The sequence below is a fragment of the Micromys minutus genome, assembly GCF_963924665.1.
Source record: "Micromys minutus genome assembly, chromosome: 29".
Classification (NCBI taxonomy): Eukaryota; Metazoa; Chordata; class Mammalia; order Rodentia; family Muridae; genus Micromys; species Micromys minutus.
In genome coordinates this window covers 32,157,835-32,174,616 of record NC_137964.1, presented here as the reverse complement: position 1 = coordinate 32,174,616, position 16,782 = coordinate 32,157,835, and the positions used below count along the sequence as shown (strand labels likewise).

General features: G+C 50.8%; 1 protein-coding gene across 2 annotated transcripts in view; it reads right to left on the bottom strand.

The window, feature by feature from the left end:
- Positions 1–1,658: 1,658 nt before the first annotated feature.
- The window catches only part of BICDL1 (BICD family like cargo adaptor 1), a gene marked incomplete at both ends in the record, with an annotated part of 74,513 nt that continues 59,389 nt past the window's right edge, over positions 1,659–16,782 (bottom strand). Inside the window, 6 exons of one of the 2 annotated variants that reach the window (XM_080941380.1) lie at positions 1,659–1,820; positions 4,141–4,261; positions 7,733–7,863; positions 12,668–12,811; positions 13,998–14,216; positions 14,977–15,156. In XM_080941380.1, coding sequence (XP_080797506.1) covers positions 1,659–1,820; positions 4,141–4,261; positions 7,733–7,863; positions 12,668–12,811; positions 13,998–14,216; positions 14,977–15,156 — 957 coding nt within the window. The remainder of the gene's footprint in view (positions 1,821–4,140; positions 4,262–7,732; positions 7,864–12,667; positions 12,812–13,997; positions 14,217–14,976; positions 15,157–16,782) is intronic. The other variant, XM_080941381.1, reaches the window with a different exon arrangement.

The window sequence follows — 16,782 nt, the reverse complement described above, 5'->3', positions numbered from 1 at the left end:
ACTAAAAATAAAGGTTCAAGCTGCCAAATTTCCTTCCAGGGTCTGTTTGCTCTCCTTCCCCTGTGCTCTGGGTACCTGGCTCCTTCCATTTGTCCAGCTCTTGGTCTGTTCTCCATGAACCAATGTGTTTTCTCTCTGGGCCCAGAGCACGCGTGGGAAGATGCCAGGGGAAGCCCATGTTTATTTAGCACACACCGGAAGGATGCAGTGGAAGTCTGTGTGCTTGCAGTGAGGTCTTCAAGCTGGACGCTTGTGCCACGCTAGAGAAGAGGGTGGGGGACGACACTGCCACTTGTACAAGTGCCCCTGCCATGGCTGGTACATGCCTATACCAACAGGCAGTGGTGGCTTTTGACACATTGAGCATGGTCACACCAAACAACCCTCCACATACCCAGGAACCGAGGCAGAAATTCTGTAGAAATTCATTTTATTCTTATTCAGACTATTTTCAAAAGAAGCAGTGGTACGCTGTTTTTCTAAAAATATGCCTTTATAGATTTATATGTGTGTATTATAAAATCCATACGTGTATTTACACAATTGCTACATACAAAATTACAGCACTGTGGTATGTACATATCTATAAGTACATTCTTTCCGCTCAGCCCTGCTGTGCTTTTCCCGTTGAGGGCAGGAGGCTCAGTGAGTGGGAAGCAGCTGGGGCCTCAGCAGAGATGGGGCGGCTGCTGCAGAAGGAGCAGAAGCAGCAGGCTGCAGACCTTTGTCCCTCAGAGGCCTGGTGGGCAGTATCTGGAGGCTCCCAGTAGCCGTACCCCATCCACCCTGTGGCACCCACCCTGCCTTCAGTGTGAGGGTGGTAAAACCCGGCCCCTCAGGCCGTTCTTGTGGCCTGAACTTGCTTGGCTTGGCCAAGAAGTTGCATTTGAGGTGGGTGGGAGCTGTGGAAGACAAGTGCTCTCCCTGTCCTATCCCTTGAGGGGGAAAGTCTGGAAGGCTAAAGCCTATAGGGGTCAGTGAAAATGCTGCCCGGCCCAGGCCTCCCTAGGGGTAAAGACTGCACTGGAGGAAGCTGAGGTGGCAGCCAGAAGAGACAGGGCCTTCCCTGGGGTCCAGGGTGGCCTCAACAGAGCTTGGGTACACCCAGTTCTTAGGCCTCACAGCCATAGGCTGAGCCTCCTGGTATACAGGGGCTCTAGCAGAGGTGCATGCACATGGCTGAGGGGCTGTGCCTCCCAGGACTCCAGGCCAGTGGCTGGGGCAGGATGAAGGCTCAGGCCTCCTGAGGCATGCACAGGAGGCCTCAATCTGTTCCCCATGTTCAGAATCCAAGGAGGCAGCAGAGCCTTTAGGGCAGGCTGTGACGGCTGAGTGGCAGGGCGCCTGTCAGCGCTGCACGGGAAGTGGCTGAGCCCTGCTCACTAACAGGATCCTGGGGAAGCCCAGGCTGAGGCTTGGCTTGGGCAGTGGGGACAGGGCTCATTCCTGCCCCGTGGGGGGGGGGGGTTCAGCCTTCAGAGGACAGGGCAGGCCCCTACCTCTCAGTCTCCTTTACGCTGACATAGGGAGGGAGCTCTCTGGAGCTAACTGGGGCCCAGGGCAGGTGGGCAGGCAGTGTAGCTGCCCAGCTTCAGCTAAGGGGGGACCCTTTTCAAGTGCTGCTAGTCCCTCTTCTCAATGGCCAGACCCCTCTCCACTTATATTTTCCTGAAGAAGGAGAAGAGCCGTTTGCCATCTGTGGTGCTGGGTTCCTGCCCCCGCCCTACACCGTGGCCCCTAGGGAAGGCAGCAGCAGGCCGGCTCTGTTCTTTCAGGTGCGTGTCCATCAGCTGCCTGTCAATGACCCTGTGCATGTCATCCTGTGGAGAGGGAGAAGGGTGGGGTAAGCGGCTGCTCTGACCTGGGGCTGGACAGGGAGCTGACAAATGTGGGCAGAAGGTGAAGATGAAGGGTGAGATGAAGCTGTAGCTTGCTGAGAATGTGGTGAATGTTGGCATCATGCCAGGACATGTATGGTGCCATGTAGCTAGTGCTCAGCCTCAGGGCCTGTGTCATCTGTCCTGATGCTCTGCCTTTAGACCTAAATAACCATGCAGCCCCATCCTAGCTTATGGGGCTGTCTGGATGCCACCCCATCCTCAGCCCAGAGTTACCTTGGTTTGTGAGCTTTGTAGCCCAATGACCTGCCCGAAGTTACCTGTGTCCTAATTTCCCTTCTTCAAATCACCCAGGCTAAGCCAGCATGCCCCACACCAGGGGACAGCCACTCTGCATGGGATGACCTATGGCCAAGCGCTCACACCGATAAAGCTATGAGCAGTGCCTTCTAGAGATGCTGTCTTGTTCCAACTCCAGTCTCATACAGAAGCTAACAGACTTTACCTTTCTAATTAGCTGTTTGCCTAGAAAAAGCACCCTGTCAGAAGGCAGCTTATAGAAGAGCAGCTTTGGATGATTCCCTCTCATCCCTGGACTCTGACTAGAAGCAGCTCCTGACATCATTGGGCCATGCCACCACCATCTGCATGGAGCCCTGTGTGACTGCCTCCAGTACGCAACCACCACCTTGTCTCCTTCAGCTTTTCACCCAGATGTGAGCTATGTGATGTTCTGACAAAAAGACCCTAAAACAACCCACAGGGACTCAGTTGTTTGAGTCCAAGCACATGGCAGGTGAGGCCAGGCCAGGGTGGGCTCCCTGCAGCATGGGAAGATTGGGCTGTGTGGCTCAGTAGGCACTCGAGACGAGGGCAGACCCTGGACAGTCTGGCTCTGTCTCTCTGCTCTGCTGCACCCAGGTTCTGCGCTGCGGGTGTCACTTGAGTGTCACTCAAGGTCTCCAAATGAAACCAGAGGACCTTCCTGACCCCTCCCCCAAGGTGGTGAGCACACGGCTTGTACCCTTATTCTCTCCTCCAATCTCCTCTTCCTCCATCACACCCAACCTCCTCCCTGGCTCTCTTCCTCCTCCTTTCCTCGCCAGCTCCATTTTTCATTTGCCTCTCACATTAGACCCTGTGTCATGTTTGCCAGTGGCTCCTACTCCTAACATCCCAGTGCAGAATCTCAGCACACTGCTCTATGGCACTTAGGACAAGCTCCCTAAAATATGTTGTTCAACACCAAAGGGAAAAGTCAGAGCTTTAGAAAAAAGTCCTCAATGCGGCCATGTTTTCTCTGACACGGTCACTTCAATTCTGTGCCTGCTGCTGTGTCTGCAGTGAAAGCCCATCTATGACGAGGCGGCATCAGTGCTGCAGAGATGGAGAAAGACTGGGACTTGAGGGCACACCACACAGCACAGAGATGAGGCGAGGCTCCGGCACACAACACAGTGGGCCACGGGGAAATGGCAGATGCAGGACAGATGGCAGAGGACAACAGATGAATGGACTCAAGGCTCAATCTCACCTCAAAGGCAGGAGGGGGTGTACAACTAAAGCTGTTGGCACAGGAGCTGAGAAAGGCCACTAGATCAGAAACCAAAGGAGCCAGATAGTAAAGAGCCCTGAGGAAGCAAACTGTAGCGGGAGAGAAGAGAACAGCTTTGGTAAGCCATGGTTCTGGCTGGCAGCTGCTTGGAGCCAGGGAGCCAGTGACCCGATGGTGGATGGTGCAGTCAGGACTCTGGCTGAGCCCCTCAGGGCCATAATGTAATGGTCAGTGCTGTTCTGCCAGTCATGGGGTTCACCTCGGTAAGTCACGGGTTTCTTGGAGAAAGCCCTTAACCACTAGACCCTCACCTTCATCCCCGAGTCTCGACCCTAGGGCAGTAGTGAGACGGGAGACCCTGAAAATGGGGATCTTAGAGATAGATGCAGTGCCTCGTTCTCTCCAGGACCTGTGCCCAACAGGGAAAAGGAAGCCATGGACCTTTGAGAAGGGAAGGGCAGCACCTGTCGGGGACTGATGGACTGAACCCAGTTCTGAGTTTTCAGTCACTCACATAGGGCTTCCTGGACCCATGCTACTTTAAAACAAACAAAATGAGCAGCTGAGGGGGCCACACACCTGGTGGAGGTACATCCTTAATAAAGGTTGCCTGGGCTTTCTGTCTCAACGACAGACACCCTAAAGCATTCTGCCCTGGGGACTGGGACCCAGGGGTTCACAGGAATCTCGTCAGAACTCTCCTTATCTACACGTGCTGATTTCGACGGGCCTCAGGCTTTTGTTTACCTGCCAAGCCTCAAGCTGCTGCGAGAGGTTCAGTTTCTGCTGAATGGCATCCAGTAGCTGGCTGTTCAGAGACATCAGATCCATCTTGCACTTGGCGAGTTCCAGCTCCACAGCGTTCTTCCTGCAAACCGGAGGCACGATGAACGTGGGCATACGCACCTAGAGCCAGAGGAATCTGCTTCCCCACTAGGAGACCCAAAGTCGAAGGGTCAGGAGAGGGCTGACCCCACACCACAGCGTCACTGTAACTGCTTGAAGGACTGCAACACACATCCTAACCAAGCCACAGGTATAAAAGAAGATCTGTCATCACTACACAGGAGCCAAAGCAAGTGGGTACAAAAGGACATGTCCATTGGGACCAGAGCCTTAACTCAAGGCTGTGCACACTGCAGGGTGAGGACCTACTCCTCTGCTTTGGGAAGGTACTCCTTTGGACTAGCTACTGCGCCCTAAAACTGTTCCAAATGTTCAAAGGATGCTGGCCATGGTTTAGCAACATAAGCTTCCAATAAACATCTAAAAAGACAATACAATATGGGCACCGGTAAAAACTCAGGTACATGGTATTTCCTGACAGCTTACCATGATGGACCCATGATGGAGAAGGTCAAGTGTTGTGCAATGAACTACCAGTGTGTGGACACATCACACACAGAGATACACTGGGTTATCTCTGGAGACTCGCTGATACTAACGCTCCCACATACTTCAGTGTTTTCATATCTGTGTGTTTCAGCTTTTATTTTGCTCGCCTTCCCAACATTATTACATTTTAACTGCTCAATGCAAAAAGCAGACGGCTGGAGTGGGTGTGAAAGGAGGGTGTGGGGAACTGGGTGCCTTGAAAGCATGTTATGCCAGAGGCAGGGAGAGTTCTGCAGCGGCCGTTCTTATCTCAGAACAACACACTAAACCAGCAAAGCCAGAACGAGGAGGTGATTCTCATTTGTAGAGAACTCAGACGATACTTCCTCCCTGCCTTGCCCTCTACCCAACAATCAGTCACCTGCTGCACACCCCAGCCAGCCCCAGACTGGTGCATTCACCAGCCACTTAGCCCTAGAAGCAGCTCTGGACAACTCTGTGCTTACCCTGGCTCCACCCACTGCGGCTGCAGGCCACAGGGATAGGACGAAGCCTGTCCAATGGGCAAGGGTTCAGATGCTGCATGTTGCTTCTGTCATGCCCACTGCCATTGGCTGTTAAAGAACTGCGGAAATCCTCATGGCAGCGGTTGCCATGGACGCGATTTGCCTGACAGTTCCCAAACCGCAGGCGCCTCCCAGCTGCTCTAGCCCCAGGAGTACCATATGTCTGCCAGCAGATGGCGCCATGAGCAGCCCAGAGCTACAGGAATGTGCTGACTAACGCCAGGGCCTAGGAACTCCAGTGCTGCAGTGTGAGGAGGAAAGGGGAGTCTTCAAATGCAACCCCAGATCCCAAAGGCATAGCCACACAAGTTGCTTATCATACATGAACCCTATTCTTTAAAAAAGGAGTGTTTCCACTGCCCAGAAGAACTCCTTATATAAATGGAGTCACTAGCTTGTTCTGTTTCGTTGTAAGGCAAATTGCTAGTTCCCCAGCCATTCAGACCCGACTGTTCTAGTGATCATAAACATGTATGGGCACTAAGTACCACGGATGATGTCTGCTTCAATGTCATAGCTTTAGAGTACACACAGAACGTGGCACACAGGGACAGGTGACGCAGACAGGCCTAACTGAAATATACTGCACTCAATTCTGGAACGTGAGCTCGAAGTAACAGACAGCCCAATGTGAGGTCTGATGGGAGAAAAAGCGGACCCAAAGGTAAAGCAGGATGCAGGTGATGGGGCGAGCAGAAGGCAGAGCTGGAGAAGCTGCCACGCACGCCACACGGCTTCCCTCAGACCGGCTCTTCAGCTCTGGGACCAGAGGCGCAGCAGACCTGGGGGCTGCACTAGTGGGTTGTGTCCTCACTCTCTAAGGTCAGGTATAAGAGCTTTACTAGGAAAGATTTTACACCAGTTGGGTGCGCTGCCGCACACCCGTCACCTCAGGTCCGAGACCAGGGAGTAATTTCAGGTCAGAAGCCAGCTTAGCTGCATAGCAAACCAAACCAGCCAACTAGCAAAATAGGGACTGTGGGAAACTGTATTTCCAACCTGTAATGTAAAGAAATTCACACACTTCTGTTAGCAGTGACGATGACCTAGATTATTGGGAAACCAGAACAGTGGGAATTGTGAAGTAAAACCAAAGGGCACAGCAGACCCCGGCCTCCCTGGGGCGGCTCCATCAAGGGAGCAGAGAGTGTGACATGCTTTCGGAGTACCACAGGCTTCCGGTGAACTCTTGGGCTTCAGAGCCGGATTGTTAACAACCAAGATTATGTTTATGGGATAACGTGTGTGTGGGAGGTATTTTCACCGTGGAATGCAGTTCTCCAGGAAAGCACTTGCCTAGCGTACATGAGGCTCTGGGCTTACTCATCAGCAAAAAATGCCACAAAACAAAAAACCTCGTCTGACCAACTGACCCCCACAACACTGCTGGCTAGGGAAGCTCACTGAAATACACCACGGTGGGGACAGAATCCAGTCTGCACTGGATCTGATCTGAGGTTAGAGATCAAAGAACCCAGCTACAGGATTCACTCTAAGGGGATGGATGGGTCGATGGAGGGTCCTGTCATGTTTCTTCTGTGAGAACATCTGTAATAAATTAAAAAATGACCAGAAAATAACAAAGTGGTGGCTGATGCAATAACGACTTTGGGAAGCTAAACTGTACATGGGGATAGCCTATGCCACACATATAGTAGCAGAGGATAGCCTATGCCACATATAGTAGCAGAAAGAAAAACCAACCAATGTTGTAACAAATCTATTACAAATTTGCAAACATACCAATAGGAAACATGTCAACAGGTCACATGACAAGCATTCAGTAGCAGTAACCCCGTGTGTGTGGGGGCAAATGAAGTGAGTAGCGGGCAGCTAACCTTTGTGGGTGTGTGTGTGTGTGTGTGTGTGTGTGTGTGTGTGTGTGTGAGAGAGAGAGAGAGAGGGGCCGGGGGAGGGGGGAGGGAGGGAGAGGTCTTGCTATGGAACCTAGGCTGCTTGAACTTGATCTGTGGCGCAGGCTGGCTTATACTGAAGTCCCCTTCTTGTTTGTATTCCCTAAGTTCTGGATCACAAGTGTATGACAATACAGCAGGCTCATGACAGAACTAACTTCCCTCACTCCTTCACTTATGGAGACAGGGTCTCTCTGTGTAGCCCAGAGATCTGCCTGCCTCTGCCTCCTGAGTGCTGGGTCACAGGTGGGCACCACGGCCTGACACCAGCACTTTGAAGAGAAGCAGCAGCGTCTTATTAAAGGAACAGTGGAGGCTGGCTAGCCGGCTCAGTGAGGAAGGGCATCTGGTGAACAGGCTTGAGGACCCAAGTCTGGACCCAGCACTCGTGGAAAAGCCTGTATCCTGCATCCTCTGTGCTACAGGGATGGAAACGGGCCACACAGTTAGGCATTCACCACACATACACGCCGTGCACACAAAATAAACACCACAAAGTAAGAGTAAACGACCCATGTCACTCACTTTGCAATGGCCTCGTCCCGGTCCCTGATGGCCTTCTGAAGCTGCTCCTTTGGCTCCTTGTCCTCAGACGTCACTCTGAGTCGGTCCCTTTCTTCTTTCAGGGCAGTCATCTCCACACTCAGCAGCGTCACCTAGCAACAGGTCAAAGAGAACAGTCTGTGGTGTCTCTCCAAGGAGAAGGCACCCAGGGGCCAGCGAGAGGGATCAAGAGGTAAAGGTGCCATGTAAGCCTGACAATCTGAACCCAACCAAATAAAGATGGAAGGAGAAGACCGACGCCAAAAAGTTGTCTTCTGACTTCTACCTCAAGCTTGATGAAAAGCCATCCAAAAGATGGCTCAACAGTGAATGCTTTGCGCTTGTTTAGAGGACCCATGGTTTTTGTTTTGTTTAGTACCCCCACTTACCGCTGGCTTAACTCCATCTGCAAGGTTTCCAACATTCCATTCTGATACACAAAAAATTCAAGATAAAATAAATCTCTGAAAATAAAAATTCTAAAGGATGTCCACAGGTCCATGGGCATGTATGGGGAGTAGGCTGGTCCTGCGGTTATACAAGACCCCCCACCACCACCACACGCACACTATAGGGTGGCTGAACCTGATACGTAGCCACGGATCCAGATTCATTCCCCTTGTCCTATGCATATCACACTACTGCTTTGGCTGAGACACTCCAGGTAGATAGTGAAAGAGATCCCCCATCTTCATCGGGCGCTGGGACACATTTTTGGAGGCAGGGCCTCAACTTCTGGCCCAGTTTGATCCCTGCATTGAGCTCCATAGACCAAAGCCACATGGACTTCCAACATGTATGATCTGTCTGTCAGTCTGATTCTATTGCCTTTTCTGGGCCATGCCTCAGTAAATGGTGCTTGTTCAGTGCTCACAAGTAACCCAGGGATTATCATTTGGCAGTAAAAGACTGCTTAGTGGCTGTGTCAGCAACACGTTCCATCCAACCCCACAGCAGTGTGACCTCACTCCTGTGCACCACATCTGGGAAGCATGCCCTCACCCCCACCCCGTATATCCCAGAGTGTGGCTGCAAATGGCACTTCACCTTAAAATACCTGTGTACACTGAGGTAGTCATCAGTCCAAACCTTTACTATGTGGGGACATCCCTGACTTACAGAGTGTGCCTTCACACTAGAAAAGCAGATGAGGAAGGCATCTATTTCCTTTAGCAGTCTGGTGTGAACTAGAATTGCCCTACCCACACACTGTAGATCTGGGAAACACAGAGTTGCACCTGCATAGGGACCTCCCATGGTTCTGCCATGACTCCTCCCTTCCTGTTTGGGACCTGAGTTATCCAGCCAGCTGTTCCTGCTGCTGATCCTACAAGCTATCAGATTTAATGCAGTGCATTCATTTTCTGCTTAAGTTACACAAAGCAAATGTGCTGTGTGCAACCAGTCTCTAGGGATTTCAGTAACTGTTAAGCAATGAAGATTGACAGGATCAGACATGAGCAAGGATGCCCAGCCACACCCTCTTGGTAAGTGTTACACACCCACTGACATTTCTCCAAGGAAGGATCCATCCACACAAATCTGCTCCCTCCTATTAAGGGAACAGCTGCCACCTTGACCCCATGACTGGACTGAAGATCAAGGTCCCAGACAGAGCCTCTTAGCATGAACGCAGAAGACACCCAATGATGAGGCAGGAGGACAAGAAAGTTTGTGTGTGGTGGGTTTGCCTGCTCATATGTCTGTGAACCAGGCACATTTATATGTATGTGTGCCCACTCAGGCCAGAAGAGTGTTATAGACAGTTACAAGCTGCCATGTGGGTGCTGGGAATCAAACCCTGTCCTCCGAGATAGCATTCTTAACTGCTGAGCCTCTCTCCTAACCTCAAACTTTGCATTAAAAGCCCAATAAGGAATGTGAGAGCCTGGGCCTGACACTGCCGACTTAGAAAGCTCCAACTTTCTCAGTAAGCTTTGGGACTGTGCAGTTTAGAATTTCTGCAGACTCTCATCTGCATACGTATCAAGGTAGAAGTGACTGGGGAGAGGTTTAGCTTTAACCTAGGCACCAGCGGTTTTGGCAGCCTCACGGCCTGCCCCACAACCTAAGAAGCATGTGGCAAAGATAAGCTTCTTCAGATCAAAGGAGTGTGGTGTGGTGTTAGGATGACCGAGTAGGGGGTCAACAGGCTTTGAAACCACATGCTGGGAGTGATACTGGACAGGACCAACCGATGCCGAGTATGTGTCAACCACGTTCCCCCAACCCCATCTCCCACATGAGTTTATGTGAGGCTTAAATGTGGGAAAGGCCCCACTGAAAGCTCTAACTGTGGCTAAGTCTTCCCTCTTCCAGGAGGCTGGATCTCAAGGCTGGCATCCGAGTGGATCTGGCTTGTCTGGCATGCATTAGGCTACACCCCACAAAGGCTCTTATCGTTAGGCAGCACTTAAGAGCCCGCCTTACAGCCATGTAACTTGGTCTTTCCTTCAACCACCATTTGGGTCTCTGTTCTAGAGTCTGTCCAGTGGCCTGTGCTAGGAACCGCGCTGGTCATTACGGGGTCAGTAGTCTGCCCGACTGGAAAGCAACATGGGGATGTAGTCACCATGATAAAGTGGAGCAGAAGGTCCAGGAAACCGAACCTAGGTCCTCTGCTGAGCCACCTCTTCAGTCCCTGGGTATTCTGCAATTAGTCCCGAAGACATAGTGCATCTGCTCTGTATTCATCGATGCCAAGGGGGTGCTAAGAACAGATCCAGCAAGTCTTCATGCTGGCTATAGATTTTGCCCCGAACAGATAATTAGCAGTTAAATAATTTGCACTCTTTTCCTTAAAAGTCTGGTTAGTTTTTGAGGGCGCAGTGTGCAGCATGCCCACACCAAATTCTGGCCCAGTTAGTGTAAAGAACACCCCCAAGTGGGATGAGGCTCAACCTTTGGCCTAGCTGTTTCTGGAATTTCAGCCCCAGCTAACCTTGGTTGTGCCTTCCACCAAAGAGCACAGAGATAGCCCGACTGTCCTCCCACCGTCAGACTCTAGGTCGCAGGTGCTCCTCACAGCTGTCACAGGTGCCTACGGCTCAGTGACAGGCATATGCTGGTCATGTGTGAACCAACCCTACATGAGGCACATCAAAGCCCTTAGTGTTTGCTGCTATCTCTATAGTCATCCTAGACTACAGAATCCCATCTGACCCCAAGTCCCCTGCTAGGGTGCCTCCCATGAGTACCACACTGGTGGATGCAGGTGTGGCTGAGGAGTCTGTTTTGAGTATTCTGGAAAAGAAGCCCAGTTCTACATATGGAACATCATGGAGTCTAGAGTACTCCGAAAGAAAACTCAGGAACTGGACTAAACCAGTTACCAAATAAGCCTTTTTTTTCTTCTTTCAAGACAGGGTCTCTCTGTGTAGCCCTGGCTGTACTGGAACTCACTGTGTAGACCAGGCTGGCCCTAAACTCAGAGATCCACCTGCTTCTGCGTCCTGATAGATACAGCTTCCTAAAGTTCCATACCAAACTCTGGACGCCCTATATTTAAGCTGCATTTCTCAATGAAATAATGTCCTCCAGGAAGCTCTTAGTTTTTAACTCTGATAAGCAAAGAAGCCAAAGTAAAAATTTTAGAAAATTATCAAAACATTAATAAGCAAGCACTTGTTCTAATAAAATAGGAGCACTGAGCTATGCTTGGGAGGCTGAGGCAAGAGGATCTGCTGGCCCGAGAGTTCAAGGATAGTAAATGCAACAAGTGACACTCCATTTCCAAACCAGTCTGCCAATAATACAAGTTTTAATCTGGAGAACACCGAGCCAGGCCTCAAGTAGCCTAGGCTAGTCATGAACTCTATGTACCTAAGGATGACCTTGAATTCCTAATCCCCCTGCCTCAGTGCTTTGATTACACACATGTGCCACCAACTCCAAAGGACCTCTAAACAATCTTTCCCTTTCCCTTTGGGAGTGTTGGAGATTAAAGCCAGGGCCTCGCCATTGCTAGTCAACACTCCCAGCACTGAGCTAGACCTGTTCAGAGAACTTGTGGATCTAACCGTCCTTGTATTTTATTCCTTCAGCTTAGAAGATCTGCCCTTCAGACTGGAGCACCGAGGACTGTAGGCTTTAGGCAGAAGCGTGCCTTGGGCTATCTAGCCCACTCCCCAGCAAATGGTCAGGAGCAAGCCACAGCTGTGACCCTTGCTCTCTGGCCTCTTGCATAAGAGTAGTGACGGCTGGGGTGGGCTCCATATCCATCCAAGAGACAGTGGAAGAGAAAAGGTTTATGATGGAGGTGTCATAAGTGTAAGAAAACGTTACCAAGGTGAAAGCTATGTGCCAATCCCATACATGAGGGTGAGAGCAGTGGTCCAGGAAGGGTGCAGGTGTGAGCGGGACGGTTTGCAGGTGCAGGTGTGAGCGGGACGGTTTGCAGGTGCAGGTGTGAGCGGGACGGTTTGCAGGTGCAGGTGTGAGCGGGACGGTTTGCAGGTGCAGGTGTGAGCGGGACGGTTTGTAGGTGCAGGTGTGAGCGGGATGGTTTGTAAGTTCTCCCCAAGCTGTCACTCTTGCACACAAGTCTGGTCCAGAGGAAGCTGTTTCAAAAGCTTCGTTCTGGGCAGAGCTTCTAAGTTCAACATTTTTTAGATCAGAGTATCAATGTCCTTCAGTGTCCACAAGAGACAGTCATGATCAAACAAGAAAGAAACAGTAAGGGCAATAGAAGTTTCCAGAGCTGAAAATCAGGCTCCCAGAGGGGACGAAGCTGACACCTTAAAGAGCAATTGTTCCTTGACTTGACAACTCCCACAACACAGCCTGGGAGCAGTGGCGTTCAGTGGTCAGCGCCCAGTTCCTCACGAGAGTGTAATGGAGGGAACCTGCCTCTCACAGAAGGGGCTCTAGGTAAAGGCCCTGTGCACATTCTCTGCACTGTGACATGAGGGTGCTCACCTGACTGTGGAGTTGCTGCAGTTCTTGTAGGCTCTGCCTCAGTTTACCCCTCTCTCCCTCCATGAGCTCCCTCAGGGCTCTTGAGTCCTCACTGGTCTGCCTGATTTGTTCTTCTGAGGACTCGTCATCCATTCTCCGGGCACCCTGACAGAGAGGGGTAAGCCGGTGGGGGGCAGGGAGGCGTGAGCAGGTTAGTGGGAGAGAATGGAGGGAACACAGTGCAGAGAACAGAAAGATGAAGAGGAAGGACAGACAGACAGGGAGGGTGACACAGGCCGGGCAAGTGGGACTAGGGAGAGAGACTCCTGTGTTTAAGTTTACCCTATAAAAGTTTGTTCTGTTTCAAGCTTTGGGAGAATCAGCTGCGGTGTTACGAATGGCACACAGCACTGACATCTTCCCATCCAACAGTGACTTGGCCTCCGACCATCTACTCTACAAGTCAACCAGGCTGTCCGACAGAAACACCCGTCCTTCACCTTACTGCCCCTAATATAACACAGACGCAACATGAGAGAATGAGACAGGAGCGAAGTCAAGGAGAAACCTATCATGACTCTGCGGACACGCCAGGCCACCCTGGGAGCCAGAAGAAAATCCCTCTTCTTCCCACATGAAGCCTTGTCTGGGATTCTCAGAGTCCTGTTCAATTCCTCAACCTTCTGTGCTGACTTTCCAGGAAAGAAACCTTAAGGTTGTTGTTTGCTTGTTTTGAGACAGGGTCTTTCTATGCAGCTCTGGTTGTCTTAGAACTCACTATGTAAACCAGGCTGGCTTCAGAGTCTCAGAGTCACAGTGATCCGCCTGCCTCTGCCTCCAGAGTGCTAGGATTAAAGCTGTGAGCCACCATGCCTGCCAAACCTCGCTCACTCAATTTCCTATCAGGACCAACCACAGAGGAACAACTTGGGAGTTAACCTAGATACAACATTTCTGAGCAAAACCCCAACTCAAGGCCACGGTGCCTTAGGTATAACTATACAGTTAACAGGACTACGACAAGGTGCTCATGGTTCTCAACTTGGGAATTAACCTCTATTTCCAAAAATATTTACATTGCGATTCCTAATACTAGCAAAATTACCATTATGAATTAACAATGAAATGACTTTACAGCTGGGGTCACCACAACATGAGGAACTGTAGTAAAGGGTTGCAGCGTTGGGAAGGGTGAGAACCTGTTACGGTATCTGCAGGAAGGGGACCATGGAGCCCGACTTCCTAGTTACTGGTACTCAATACTCTCAAACTAACGGCTCAGGATTCCAGCAACAGTTACGAGGGAGGCCCCAGCTCAGTTCCCCCCGCACACCCGGTAGCCGGTCCTTACTGTGGGCTCCATGCCATCCACGATGCTCTGGATCAGCCTCTTGAGATCGTTGAGGGCAGTGCGCAGGCTGCCGGCTGGCACGTCCTTGGCGGATGAGGTCTCTGAGGACTCGTCCATGGAGGAGTCTGTAGACACGGCTGAGTCGGCGCTGTCGTTCCCCCGAAGGTGTGAGCAGAGATAGCGAACCTGGCAGTAGGCTTCCCAGAGCTGCAGCCTCAGCTGTAGCACAAAGTGTTAGCATCACCACAGACTCTAGCGGGAACTTGGTCAGTTAGCACCTAAACCCAAACCACAGGCACTTCTAACCCTGTTTTGAGGAGGAAGGGTTTCATTTTTTAAAGCATCTTAAGACTTAATACTTAGTTTGGAGCTGGTACATCTCAGACTTTCAATTTTCTTTTCTTCCAAGACAGGCTTTTCTGCATAGCCCTGGCTGTCCTAGAACTCACTCTCTAAGACCAAGACTGGCCATGAACACACAGAAATCTGCCCCCCTCTGCCTCCTGAGCCCTGGAAATAAAGGTGTGCACCACCACCGCCATGCTCAGTTCTTTTTGAGATTACTACGTAGCCCTGGCTGGTCTGAACTAGCCTGCCGTAACTGATCTGCCTCAGTCTTCCTTGTGCCAGTGATTAGCTATTCTCAATTCTTATTTTCCCGGTTCTCTCACCCTCTGACCACTGATCTGCCATGCGAAGTATTTTTGTTACATATGATTAGTGTGCGGTTGCAGGCGGAGCCTGGGGGGGAAGGGGAGGCGATGGAGGCATAAGGAAGGGATGGAGCAAGTGCTCCAGGTCTCTGCATCACCTCAGAGGCCCAGGGGAGACTGAGCAGGTCACCGTGCTCCGGCTAACCAGTGAGTAAGTCTCACTCCAGCCTGCGGCCATCGGAACTCATGCCAGGTGGCAGTAAGGTGTTGAAAAGGATGAAGAGAACCTGGGGCCCACTTCTTCCAGACAGCGGGGACATGAACACCTGTTCTCTCTCCTGCTCCAGCTCCTCGGCCTCCATGCTCTGCTCGATCTCGGACAGCAGGGACGTGCTGGTCGCAGCGGAGCTCTGCAGACTCCTCTCCTCCGTGAGCTCCTCCACTTTGACCTGCAGCTGCCGGCAGGACAGCCGGACCTCCTGGAGCTCCAGCTGGCTCTGGTGCAGCTGTGGGCAAGAAAGCGCAGGCTGGGCAGCTTATCCATAGCACAGCGAGCAGTACCCAGGACTTGACCCTGCCAACAACTCGGTGAAAACCAGAGGCAGGAGGAACACGATCAGGTATGGGGGATCTGGGAATCTCAGGAATAACCTGGTGGTTCAAGAGACTCAAGGGATCGCTGTGATGGCACACACCTCTAGTCCAAATACTTGGGGGTGAAGGCAGGAGTTCCAGAACAGCCTGGAACTGTCTATATGAGACCCTGTCTTGGGTGGGGAGGGGAGAAAAGTATGACATTATGAAATAATGGTTAATTTAAATAGTACAGATTTTGGTATTTTAAAATTCCTCTCCTTCTTCTGATGGAGTCTCTCGGTGTAACTGGTGACCTGAAATTTGGAATCTTCAGCCTCTGAGATGGTAGCAACCTTGGGTGACTTTCCCTGGGAACCACCGTGTTATTATGGTATAAGTCTGTGTGTTATGTATGCCATGACACACGTACGAGGTCGGCACGAATACGGGGGTCAGTGCTTTTAACCAAGTTATTTTGCCAGCCCTCCTTAGCAGGTTTTTTTTTTTTAAAGATTTATTTATTTATTATATGTAAGTACACTGTAGCTGTCCTCAGACACACCAGAAGAGGGCATTGGATCTCATTGCAGATAGTTGTGAGCCACCATGAGGTTGAATTTAGGACCTCTGGAAGAGCAATCAGTGCTCTTAACTGCTGAGCCATCTCTCCAGCCCCCTCCTTAGCAGTTTTTTAAATGAAGTTAAACACAAACTCTCCAATGATCCAGCAACTCCATTCTGAAGTGTATGTTCCCAATGAGATGGGAGTTAAGAGATGCTGTCTCAAGCAATAAAGTGGAGGGGTCTGGAGAGATGACTCTGGTTAAGAACGCTGGCTGCTCTTCCAGCTGACCCAAACACTCATTCCCATGGCAGCTCACAACTGTTTAACTTAATCCATGGAATCTGATGCTCCCTTTGGCCTCTGAGGGCAGTGCATGCACATGATATATAGGTACACAGACACAACGCCCACATACATAAGATAAAGGTTAACCATAATTATTAAGAAAATGAGACAGGGGGTGTAGTCTGGCTTAGCAGATGAAGGTACCTGTCATACAAGTCTGATAGATGTGATAGATCCCCAGAACCCACAGTGCGGGAGGGGAGAACCAATCCCTAAAAGTTGTCCTGTAAGTTTTGTAGGTGTTCCAAATCAAATGGGCTTACACACACACACACACACACATATACACACACACAAACATACACACGGGGGGGGGGGGGGTCAGTGGACTGTGCCAGGAAACTTGGTAAGGTTGAGTGGGTTCAGAAGCCTTGAACCTCACAGGATGGGAGGTGCTTCACCTGCTCCTGTCTAAGCCCCTGTCATGTGACCACAGCATCCCAAGGAGAGGATCCAGTCAATCAGTCACTAAGGGGCATCTAAGATGTTAGATCCCTAACATCTCAGACCAAGCCAATAGAAAGCATCTGCTGTCAGATCCCAACCCACCCCAAAAAGTATGTAAGACCCTGTGCAGAAGAAATAAAGGGGTGATAATTACTCCATCAAGGATGTCTGAGAGCTCTGTCACACAAAAGCTGTAACA